Source organism: Phragmites australis, chromosome 21, assembly GCF_958298935.1.
Source record: "Phragmites australis chromosome 21, lpPhrAust1.1, whole genome shotgun sequence".
Classification (NCBI taxonomy): Eukaryota; Viridiplantae; Streptophyta; class Magnoliopsida; order Poales; family Poaceae; genus Phragmites; species Phragmites australis.
The window spans coordinates 20,858,249-20,870,368 of record NC_084941.1 but is presented as its reverse complement, the minus strand read 5'-3'; the positions used below and the strand labels follow the sequence as shown (position 1 = coordinate 20,870,368).

At 41.5% G+C, this 12,120-nt stretch overlaps 2 protein-coding genes across 2 annotated transcripts; one reads left to right on the top strand and one right to left on the bottom strand.

Annotated features, from left to right (window-relative positions):
• Positions 1–7,484: 7,484 nt before the first annotated feature.
• Positions 7,485–9,091, top strand: LOC133903677 (uncharacterized). Its single transcript, XM_062345116.1, has 2 exons — positions 7,485–8,511; positions 8,619–9,091. Exons 1-2 carry the CDS (start codon positions 7,884–7,886, stop codon positions 8,912–8,914), a joined length of 924 nt encoding a protein of 307 aa, XP_062201100.1. The 5' UTR covers positions 7,485–7,883; the 3' UTR covers positions 8,915–9,091.
• A 2,103-nt stretch (positions 9,092–11,194) lies between these two features.
• Positions 11,195–11,746, bottom strand: LOC133903219 (L10-interacting MYB domain-containing protein-like). Its single transcript, XM_062344536.1, has 2 exons — positions 11,435–11,746; positions 11,195–11,347 (listed from the first exon to the last, which is right to left on the bottom strand). Exons 1-2 carry the CDS (start codon positions 11,744–11,746, stop codon positions 11,195–11,197), a joined length of 465 nt encoding a protein of 154 aa, XP_062200520.1.
• Positions 11,747–12,120: the final 374 nt, after the last annotated feature.

Here is a 12,120-nt window from a genome sequence, read left to right as displayed (position 1 = left end):
GCGGTTCGACACGCAATCGATGTCATGCACATTGACAAGAACATGTGTGATAGATTGATTGGTACATTAATAGACATACCTGGCAAAACAAAGGATACACTACAAGCATGGAAGGACCTGAAATGTTTGAAACTCAGATAGGATCTACATCCCAAAGATATGGAAGAAGGTGAAAAATATCTTGGTCCCGCTAGCTACAGTCTGAGCAAGACGGAGAAAATGGCAATATGCGAGTGCTTACATGGAATCAAAGTTCCATCCGGTTACTTCGCCAACATAAAGAGACTAGTAAAAATGAAAGATTTGAAATTCACTGGCATGAAGTCTCATGATTGTCATGTGATGATGACACAGATGCTTACAATTGCAATTAGAGGTATTCTACCGCCGAAGGTCCGAAACCCAATCATAAAGTTGTGTTCATTCATCAACACGATATCACAGAAGGCCATCAATCCGACCAAGTTAGATAAGCTGCAGGAAGACGTGGTTGGGATTCTATCCCAGCTTGAGGAGTTGTTCCATCCATCGTTTTTTGATATCATGGTGCATCCTATTGTTTACATTGTGAAAGAGATACTTATTTTTGGCCCCGTGTTTCTGCATCAGATGTACCCTTTCGAGAGGTTCATGGGAGTTCTGAAGAAATATGTTTGAAACCGAAATCGGCCGGAAGGCTGCATGGCCGAGGGCTAGGGAACCGAGGAGGTCATTGATTTCTGTGTTGACTACATGAATCTCAAATCGATTGGTGTGTCTGTATCTTGCCATGAGGAGAGGCTATAGGGGAAAGAGACGATAGGTGCAAACTCATTCCACACTAACGACCCCATTTCATTCACGCAAACACATTTTGCAGTTTTGCAACAATCAGTTGTAGTGAACCCGTATGTCGAAGAACACCAGAAGATGCTACGCACCAGAAACCCAGGGAAGCACCGAGATCATTTTGGCACCTGGTTACGTAGACAGGTGATGGATAAGCAGATAGAGTGTGCTCAGTTGAATGTGTTGGCTCATGAACCGTCAACTACAATCCTCACATTCTAAGGATATGTCATAAATGACTATATATTTTATACGAGAGCTTAGGATAATAAGAGTGTCAACCAAAATAGCGGAGTCCGTATAGATGCTTACAACTATAATGGAAATAGGGAGACCTACTACAGATTCATAGAGAAGATCTGGGAGCTCGACTATAGAGTGTTAAAGGTTCCTCATTTCCAGTGCCAATGGGTTAGACTCCCAGGGGTGTGAAGATCGACAAGTACAGTATGACTACAGTGAACCAAAAACTTGTTAGATACAGAGAAGAACCATTTGTACTTGCGAATGATGTTATGCAGGTCTTCTATGTTAAGGACCCGGACCCGGTTAACAAGGAGAATCGCCACGTGGTTCTTCAAGGAAAAAGAAGGATTATCAGAGTGGAGAATGTCGTTAACAAAGAGAATGAATTTTTTATAGATGCAATTATACCTCACTTATGTTATGGAATCTTTAATTTGTAGTTTACGGTGGAAGATGTCTTTATTATTGTGCATATTAATTTTTTGATTTTTAATGAATTAGCAATAGCACAAGCACTATTGCTATGTATTACTATTTTTGATTTTTAATGAATTAGCAAGAGCGCTAGCATATTGCTATTTGCATATTGCATGATTTACATTAGCTATAGTTATGAGCATATTTATTTTTAATTTTTAATGATTTAAAATATTTATCGATGAAATTATGATATATAGCAAGCCCCAATATAGAAACTTAGGTATGAACATATTTATTTTAATTTTTTATTGAATTAGAAAATTGAACCATGAAATTTAGGTATATACAAAACTTAATTTCGGTATATAGGAAGTTCAAATTTAAATAAATGTGTATTAGCATTTTAGGTCCACGGAATGTTAATAATTATAGATAGTACAAACTTAACTGAAAACATTTGAGTAGCGCAGCGGTTTAATTGTTCGGTCTTACTTGGGGCAAGTCATGGGTTCGAGTCTCGGCGTGTGCGTGCGCAGCTAAATCAAATTTATTTTTACCCTGCACCTGCAGTGAAGGGGGTTTCACTGCCGGTGAACCTATTCGACCGCTGCCGGTGGACTTACTGGGCCGACAGTGAAATATGTTTTACTACCGGTTGTCCTATTGAGCTGGCAGTAAAGATCCCCTTGATCCAGCAGTGAAAGTCCTCCCCAATAGAAGTGCTCGATGACGACGCTCTCTGAGACTTCCAAAAAATTGCCTGCCAACACCGAGGAGCCCGCGCTGTCATATCCTCATGCCAAGAAGCCTGTGCTGTCGTGCATTGCGCTTTCGTCCACCATCACCCCATCCCCGAGGACCACCACCCCGACGCCGAGGAGCCCGCCACCTCCACCCCGACGAACACCTCGACGCTAAGGAGCTCGCGCTGCCGTGCCTTGCGCCCTCGTCCACCACCGCTATCCCCATGGACCAACACCCCGACATCGACATAGGCCTCCTGGCTCCCCCTCCGTCTCCTTCTCCCTTCCAATTCCTAGGGTTTAAGCGCAAGTTTATACTGATTCATGGCCGACTGCTTATGTGTTCAAATGATAAGAACAGATGCTTGTGTGCTGGTCCTTTTGCGTGTTAAAATGATAAGAACAGGTGCTAGTTATGATCCTTTTGTGTATTCAAATGATAAGAACAGATGCTTCTTGTGGTCCTTTTGTGTGTTCAAATGATAAGAGCAGATATGCTGCCTCGGTCCTTTTGTGTGTTCAAATGATAAGAATAGATGCTGCCTCAGTCCTTTTGTGTATTCAAATGATAAGAACAGATGCTGGTTGTGGTCCTTTTGTGTTCAAATGATAAGAAAAAATGTTGCTTGTGGTCCTTTTGCATGTTCAAATGATAAGAACATATGCTACCTCGGTCCTTGCTGGTCTCTACTTGTATACCTAGACATATTTCTTGCGTTGTCTCTGCAGTGGGCTCTATTATAATTTGATCCCTAGATGGTGTGCTGTTGTAAGTTCAAAGATTGATTAGCATCTCAGATTATGGATAAGGAAGTTGATTCATCCTTTTTATTCTGTCATTACTTGTTTGAATCATGTTGTTCAGTCTCTATTTCTGTCTCGGTAGGTAATTGCTTCTCCTTTTCAGAATCAATGCTATCTGATTTGGTACAGCAACACTGTCCATGATGATATTGTATGATTTTTGAGAATTCTGTCCAGGTTCTAATAACTAGATGAGAACTTAGTAAATTGTTCAGTCGTTGATGTACTCAATAGAAAATTAGAGGATAGGACCTTGATTGTCCTGGAGCCAATTTTTATTCATTTCCTGAGAGCACTTTTATACACCTACTGTCCAATTATTGTTGTACACATGTCATTGGATATTCTTTATTACGTATTGCTGTCATTTCTTATTATCGCATTATTATTTACAACACTTACACCTTGGCCTTATTAGGTTCACATAATAGTGGAAGAAAAAGGATTTGTCCAAACTGTGATCAATATCCTTCATCTTTCCTATTATGTGTGCCTAATAAGAGCATTTGCTATAGCCATTAAGGTCATATTTCTTTTTTACTCTTGTTACGTGTTGTATTACAAATTGCATTATTTTCATACTTGTTTTCCTGTTTTCAAATGATGAAATTGGAGACCATACATATGACTGCAAAGCTCGACTGGGATGGTAATTACACATGCACCTTGCACGTCTTTTCACTGACCCAGTCGACCTTGCAATCATATATAATTATCTCTATAATATGATGCTAATGTTGCTTTCATACTTTATTTTACATATTTTTTGGATTAGTGTGGTTTGTAGTATATTATTTTTTGAAGTTAATGGATTCAAAGGAGCATGTAACAAATGATACAAATCCAAACAGGAAGCTGTTGCGGCATACAACAGTCAAGTCATCCAGGTCGAGCTTTGCAGCTACAGATTGTGGACTGGTGAAGGAGGTGATCTACACATGGTTCCTGATTCAATCAAAAATACATCTTGCAGCCCAAGAATACACCATGGCGGTGACCTCTTTGTCCGCAAGCCTCTCAACGGGTAGGATGTCAACTGCAGTAGAAGGAGGCAAGGAGTCTTCTGATAGGACCCCTTGGAGATCCCCAGGGTTGGTGGCCTGCACTAAGAAAAGCGACGTTAAATGGTCCCTAACCTCTAGCTGGAGACTAGAAGACTGGCAACACTCATATGAGAGGTAACAAAACTTTGCAAATAAACATTTATGTATATTCTGCATTAACAATACAGGTACCTGAAGCATGTCAAGGAAAGTCGGGGCTGCGACTCCGAGGGCGAATGTGACACGCCCGAGACATTGGATGACATGTATTAATAATCGGCAATGATAGTGGCTATCACTGCCGGTTGAAGTTATGAACTGACAATGATAGCCCACTGCCGATACAGCTTCCACTCTCTGCCAGTTCAGCTTCTCCTAAAATCCTTATAAATTTATACTCACTGGCCTTCGATCGCTCAGCTCCCGACCTCCCACTCTCTCTCTCTCTCTCTCTCTCTCTCTCTCTCTCTCTCTCTCTCTCTCTCTCTCTTCTTCCCTCTCTTCTCCACCGCCACAGCGACCTCCTCCGCCATGGAACCTCCACCACCAACTCCCGCCATCCCTACGCCACCACCATCTCCAGCCACTCCAGCCACCCATGTGCCTTTGTCGAATGATGAAGCTCCACCGGTACTAAAGAGTTTAGATGAGGTGCAGTCCGTCAAATCCGGATCAGCGGGGTCTGAGTCCATCGACGAAGTGTGGGATTTCTTTATTGATAAGCTGAAGAGGAGCCAGCGCGAGGAGGAAGTGGAGGAGGAGGATGCCTAGGAGGAGGCCACCGACACTGACGCTGACACCTATAATGACGACGCCGATGACTACTTTTTTGTTGTGGCCGATTCCAACTAGCCATGGTAGGCATCGGCACGTAACGGGTGTAGTGGTTCTTTTGTGACGATAGCAACCGGAAAGTTTTAGGGTTTCTTTTGCGCATGCGCAACCACATCGTTTATTTTGGTTGTACAATGATGACTTATAGTTAGGTTTTAGTTATTAGTGTGATGAAAAATAGTAATTCTAGTTTAGTAATATAAAGCTTAATTAGAAGTTCACTGTTCTCCATCAGCCGTCTTTTTGGACAGTTTCTGTTTAGGGAACCTTAATAGTTTTTCTAGAAAAATTGATAATAACAAAAGTTGCAGATCATATTTTTATCTTTCCAGTCATGTAGAGTACACTTTTGTAGCCCCTGTGGTTTGGTTGTTATGGGCCGTTAAAGTCTGCTGTCAAGGTTTTAGGCAGATTTTTTAGGTCTATTATGTGACGCGAATTAGGCCTAGTATATGAAAGAATAGAAATGTGGTTTATTTGGTTATGAAAGTTGAAGACCTTCTTTGTAGATTTCGAAAATATATTGTGTGTTTAGTGGAAAATCCAACTCCCTATTTTGTGAGATCTTGAATTTACCATGTGTAGGCGAGACACACGCATCTGTCCCTGCGTGGTTTATGTAGCATACACTATTAAAAAACTATTTTTTGAGACACCTAGAGTGTATTTTCACATGCGGCTTATTTGAAAAATCGTCTGCATAGTTAGCAGAGGTCCGTTGTGATTATAAACCGTCTGTGAAAATATATTTTCACAGACGGTTCCTTATATGAACCGTCTCTAAAAATATGATGATTATCACAGACGGTTAATATAAGGAACTGCCTGTGTAAAAACTCATTTTCACATGCGTTTTCTTATGTGAACCGCCTGAGAAAACTATTTTTTTCGAATAAAAAAATATCGATTCGGGAACCAATTATCACAGACAGTTCGCTTAAGGAACCGCCTGTGAAAATCGGTTTCTACAAACGGCTCGCTTAAGGAACCGCCTGTGAAAACCTATTTTCACAGACGGTTCCTTAAGTGAACCGTCTGTGGTAATAGATTTCTACATGCGACTCTTTTACGTATGTGGAAATCGTCTATTTTCACGAGCCTTTGATTACAGGCGGATGCGCTAAACGCCTATATACATGAGTTATCAACCGTCTCTAAAAATAATTTTTATAGTAGTGATATGGTGGTGTTGCCTATGTGTGTGTATCACTAAGATGTCAACATGTTGGTGTGAAAGATAAACATCCAAAGTATCCGCTATGAATATAAAGAAAATCTGGTAATAACTAAAAACAACATTTGTGACGGTATATCTGCAATATGAATACGAAAAAAGGATATTGTGTAAATTCCTGCCTAATTTGAAAGTTGTGATTGTTTATTTACTGAATAGCTCCATTATCTCCCTGATCTGCCGATCCCTCCAAAAGTCCCAGGAACCGATACACCAAACGGCTCTTGCCTAAGCGATACGATGCCTACAAGGCATGCATGGTTCGGATCAAGTGGAACCATCTCCATCGTGCTGTTGCGGGGATGGAGGCAGAACATTCGGGTGCTCAACGGATCCACCATCAAGTATAATACATCGGCGCTAGTGTCTAGCTTATTTAAGAGTTCACGTGTGTGTTTAGTGGAAACCCATATCAGTGCTTTGTTAAATCCTGATTCTAGCATGAGCAGGGGACACGCGCGTGTGTCCATGTGTGGTGTGTCTAGCATATAGTATGAGAACAAAGCTCGAGCGGTATCTATCGATTTTTTGGACATGTTAAGGTTTTGAATCTTGGACACGTTTTCCACCCAAGAAGATTTTAAATCATTTAATAGATAGCTTTCAAATATTCGCTACTCCCTCTGGTTGCAAATATAGATCGTTTTAGCCTTCTTAACTATTCTCTAAATATAAGTTATTCTCGAACTTCTATATATTTTTTTCTCTTTTTTTCTGGTTTTACTCTTGTTTAATAAATACTACCACTCTCACAAATAAATGAGTTATCTTTTTCAATGCAGAATAAATGAAAGGCAAAAAGATTATTTGATCTACTTTCTTAATCCTTATGCACAAGTCTAAAATAATCTACATTTACAATCGAAGAAAGTACTACTTTATTAGAAAACATCATCAATTACTTGTGGTTCACATTCGTGGCAACAATTAATGTGTGGATGAATACGTGTATGGAGTCACAACGATTGTTGCGACTTGTAGCCGTTGTGGAAAAAGGCATACGGTTAATTTCCAGAGTCAAGGTTGGATGTTTTCTATAAAGTAATAGCAAATACTTGAAAGCTATCTGTTAATTGCTTAAAAATCTTCTTGGGTGGAAAACATTCGAAGAATCAAAACTTTAACATGAGAAACTCGAGAAGCTATTTATTAGGACAAGTTTAGTATCTTCTTCTCCTGTGAAAACCGTTCCAGATATTCCGTGTTATAAATGTCAAATACATTCTCCTTTTTTATACAATGCCCAGCAGGGATGGTTCTGATCAAGTGGAATCATCTCCATAATGTTACTGACACCGGAGACCAGCATCAGCTGTGGCAGGGACGGAGGCAGAACATGTGGTACGAAGAAGGGCTCGGGCACAAACATTATCGTGTTACGATACGGGCAACAGGCATCGGTTCTGGTGGCGCTGCCACGCGCGGGGCCAGAGCTAGGCAGCCCCGGTGTTTCTTGAAGCTCGGCTTCAGCTGGCGGCGACCGGGGCTCCTCACGGCCGGCAGCAGCCGCATCCCGCGACCCCCTCGCCCTCCGGCCTCTGCAGCCCGCGGTCGGCTGCAGTCGCGGCTGCTGCGGCAGACGCTTCGCCTTTTGTTGATGCGCAGGAGCAGGTGGCTGGGGGCGGGTAAACCCAAGTGCTGCGACGGGACGCTCTCCCGCCAGCTTCCATCCAGGCCGGCGAGTTCACTCGGGTTGGCGCGCCGGTGGCGCTGCCTCAGGCCGGCAGCACGATGGCCCAGGGGCGGCATCAGTCTGGTTCTGGTGTCGAGATCGGGCTCCTCACGGCCGGCAGCCGCCGCATCCCGCAGCCCACTCACCCTCCGGCCGCTGCAGCCCGTGGTCTACAGTCGCGGCTGCTTCGCCTATGGCTGATGCGCAGTGGCAGGTGGCTGGTGGCGGGTGAACCCAGATGCTGCGACGGGACGCTCTCCTGCCGGCTTCCATCCAGGCCGGTGAGTTCTAGGGACTGCAGGTTCAGAATAGACCTCTGTCTTCAGGTGGACAAACCGAAGACCCTCCCTTCTGTTTCGGCGCCGCAGACTCTTTGCTCTGTTGCGGAGGCTGCTAGTGGTTCGGATGGCTGTCCTGCGAAACATCAGAGTGTGAAGGAGGCTTTGGGTGTAAGCATGCCGCCATCACCTTCCACTTCAATTGGGCTGATGGTGGGGCGGCAGGCCACTCCGGCCTCCCCTCCAGCTGCGTTCAAGCCTAAAGGAGACTATCGCCGCAGCGCACGCCTCCAAGAGCTCCCGGCTGGAAATGATGTTCCGGCGACAGAGGTTGACTCAATGGCTAAAGCGATGAACAGGGTGGCGGCAAAGAACCTAGCTACACTGGCAAAAGCACCCATAATAACAGGTACATCCATACTATGTACACCTCACAATTCGTCCCTTGTATTTCCTCTAAAATTAGCTCTATTCGTACATCGTTGGGTAACAATGACTAAGAGATTGATTTTTCAGTTAAAACGCTAAGGTATATGGTGGTTGATAGAGTGAAGGTTCAACCTAAAAATCCAAAACATACCAATAAAAATGAAACAGTTATTGATTATCTTATCTCAAGCGAAGATGAGATAGAGGTCGCGTGGGACGGTCCTCTCTTATCTCACCTTGTGAATGAGATCACAGAGGTAGATAATGAGGTGGAGTTGGTAAGCTTAGGGCCCGTTTGGCACAACTCTGGATTCAAATTCACCTTGAAAGTGATTCAAATTCACCCTGAAAATGTTTCTCTAATGAATTCGATTCAGCAGTGAAACTGTTTGGCTAGCTGACTGAATTGCAATTCCTGAAAAGAGAGTATGGTGGCTGAATTGACCGTTGTAACCCTGCCTATATATCTGTGCTGACTTGTATATGAGATGTATTTGGACTTGTATTTGAGATGTATCTGACTTGTATATAAGATGTATTTGGCTTGTATATGAGATGTATTTGCCTTATATATGTTGTCTTCTTCATAATGCTTTTTAAAATAAAATGTGTGCAATAAGTGATATCCATTAATGAGGAAATTATATGGAAATGACAACCAAGTGATTGAATAATTACTAGTGCTAAAAAAATACAACCATCGGACACTCCAAGATATAACTGAAGTGGTGACAAAAGACCTCCAAAATCACAAATTATGATGATTCATCTATCCTCTAGATTGTGATATAGCCCTTGCCAGATCATCACGAAACCTATCCATGTTTGTATCATTTGATTGTGATGTCGAAGCATCGGATGCATTTTGAGAAGGTGCATGTCTCTTATACCTTTGAGGTATAGTGGGCACATAATTCGGGTCTCGGTCACACCTTCGGAAATGCTTATCAAGTGCATGGTTCTCACGAATGAAGTTATGGAGACACATGGTTGCCGCCACAATCATCTTTTACTTGTCCATTGGATAGCTTGGCATGTTGTTAAGAATTCGCCACTTCATCTTCTACACACCAAAAATACGCTCAACAACGTTGCGAATACTTGAGTGCAAATAGTTGAAGAGCTCTTGCTCACCGTTAGGAGCAACACCCCTCCTCCAATCAGGAACATGATATCTTTGACCTTTATATGGTGCTAAATAACCCGGTCTATTTGGGTAACCCGCATCAACAACATAATATTTTCCTACAACATGCAAGTGAAAAGTCATTTTATAGAACCTTTGTATGGTGCTAAGTAACCATGAAAGAAGAAAAAGAAAGTAAAATATTTACCCAATGGTGGATATGGAAAGGTTCTTCTATCAGCCTCCAAAGCATGATATAGCACAATGGTGTCATGCATAGACCCTGGTTGACCAATAGATGCATAGGTGAAACGCATGTCAAAATCAACAACTGCCATCACATTTTGGGTTGGCTTTCCACATCTGCCAATGTATCTAATATAATCTCTAGAATGTGGTGTTGCTAAGATATGAGTACCGTCAATAGCTCCAATACATTCCTTAAAATGTGGCCACATCCTTTTATCACCACTAATCCTAGTGTGCACAATAGAGAAGTTTCTATCCTTGGGACTTATATAGTCCTTAGCCATCTTGACTAGGCAATGCAAGACCTCATCAAATTTCCTACTAATTGTTTCACTAGAGTGCTTGAATGTATTCTGAACAGCAGAGTTTGATCTATTTTGCCCACAAATGGACAAAAAGAGAGCAAGTGATTCCATTGAGCTCATATGGATGGATGATTTCAGATCATAAGAACTCACCAATAAATCATGCAACATATAAAAGTCTTTCATTCATCCTAAACATCCTGTGGCTTTCTCCTAGAGTATTCAATGTTTTCCTCAACCAAGCAAAACCCATGAGCCGTGATGTCCTGGGTGGATTCTTATCAAGATAAGTAGAGTAGTACATGTTGACAATACATGAAGTTGCAAATAAATTAGTTTGCATTTCTTGTTGCAGACGCATAATCTTCAAAGATAACATGCCATCATCATCAGAACTACTTCCATCCCTTGAACATTCACTAGAGGACATCTAAAGAAAAAGCATACATGTTTAGAAATAGTTCCATACAGGTTCAAACAGGTTTACACAAATGAAAAGGTACATGAAAAGTTTTAAATACAAAAATAGGTTCATGGTACAATAAAATAGCACAAAACAGAAAGATGCACTTCATGCTTTACCAACATGTATCTCAATCTAGGGGGTCTTGCTTCATTTTTAGCCATTGATATCACTCTTGGGGTGTTTCCAAAGTCATAAACATCTCTCTTTCAGCTCTTTTGATAAAAATTTCAGAAGCAACAAAATGCTCTTTTGTACCGGAGGTAGCCCCACATTCCTTGACCAATGCCATGACTTTTGAAATGGAAAACTCAGAGTGATCCTCCCTTCTTGACATTGATTCAAAAGATGCACTTGTTCTCTCATTCAAAGAAATTATATGAGCCATTTGATCTTGCATCCACTCTCTACCACTAGCCTTAGGCTTTTTTCTCTTGTCTTTGTCTCCACCATGTGCTCTCTTTCCTTTGCCAGTGGGAGGAGTTACTTCCTCACAATCATCCTCTTCATCCCCTTCATCCTAATCATTGGAGCCACGAGGACTAGTAGGAGCAGCACCTGATGAACCATCCCAATGGTCTTCACCAGTATTTCGAAGGTCTTCAAACATAATCTTCATTTTATCTTCATTTTGAAGTCCTCGATGTTCAAACTTGCTACTTCCTTTAACATCCTGCAATACAAAAAAAAAGTTAAGACATTGATGAATGCAAGCTGATCATAAATACAATAATATTGGAAATATATTTTGATTGCTTACTTTCTTTAACTGCTTCCACCTTTCAATTGAAGTAGTGACAGTACCCTTTGCTTCATCCCAGCCTAATCCAGTTTGTTTCAACAATAGCTTCCATGCACTATACTCCCTCTTCAACTTATCCCATTTATTCTTAAATTGCAGCTTTGTGTAACGTATGCCAGTCCTCTCTTCAAATTTGGCAATAACGTTATCGTAGCCTACTTTGTTCAAGTGGGTACTTGAACAATTTCCATTCCTAACTTCGTCAGCAAAGATTTCACAAACAATCCTATTTCTCTCATCAGGCCATTCAGCACTAGCAGCCATCTGCATTACTCCACATCAATTCTCACTCCAATAGAATATGATCATTGGACATTGATATATACAAAATCACCAACAACCATCCAATTGAATGGAATTTTAAGAACATCTAGGATTAGTACTACTAATGTGCAATGTCATCTTCTAGAAGTTATTATATCATAACACATTGAGCTATCTTTCAAGAAGCAACTTCAGTCTATATAGGGAACCCAGGCTGCTATTACAAGGTTGCACGAGCTATTAACACTATTCTAATTGACATTACAAACGTAGCCCTCACAGTTCAAACAAACATAATTCCAATTCGCCAAAAGTATATCTTTGTTTTAGCAACTATTGTCTTCAATCTTCCTAGTCTCATATCACTTGCATTCATTTTC

What these genes read in the sequence shown, in the direction of transcription:
- LOC133903677 (XM_062345116.1), top strand. Translation starts at nt 7,884, where the DNA reads ATGGCCCAGGGGCGGCATCAGTCTGGTTCTGGTGTCGAGATCGGGCTC. An exon ending in AAAAGCACCCATAATAACAG is followed by an intron (nt 8,512 to 8,618) that starts GTACATCCATAC and finishes TTGATTTTTCAG; the next exon opens with TTAAAACGCTAAGGTATATG.
- LOC133903219 (XM_062344536.1), bottom strand. Translation starts at nt 11,746, where the DNA reads ATGCAGATGGCTGCTAGTGCTGAATGGCCTGATGAGAGAAATAGGATT. An exon ending in GGTGGAAGCAGTTAAAGAAA is followed by an intron (nt 11,348 to 11,434) that starts GTAAGCAATCAA and finishes TTTGTATTGCAG; the next exon opens with GATGTTAAAGGAAGTAGCAA.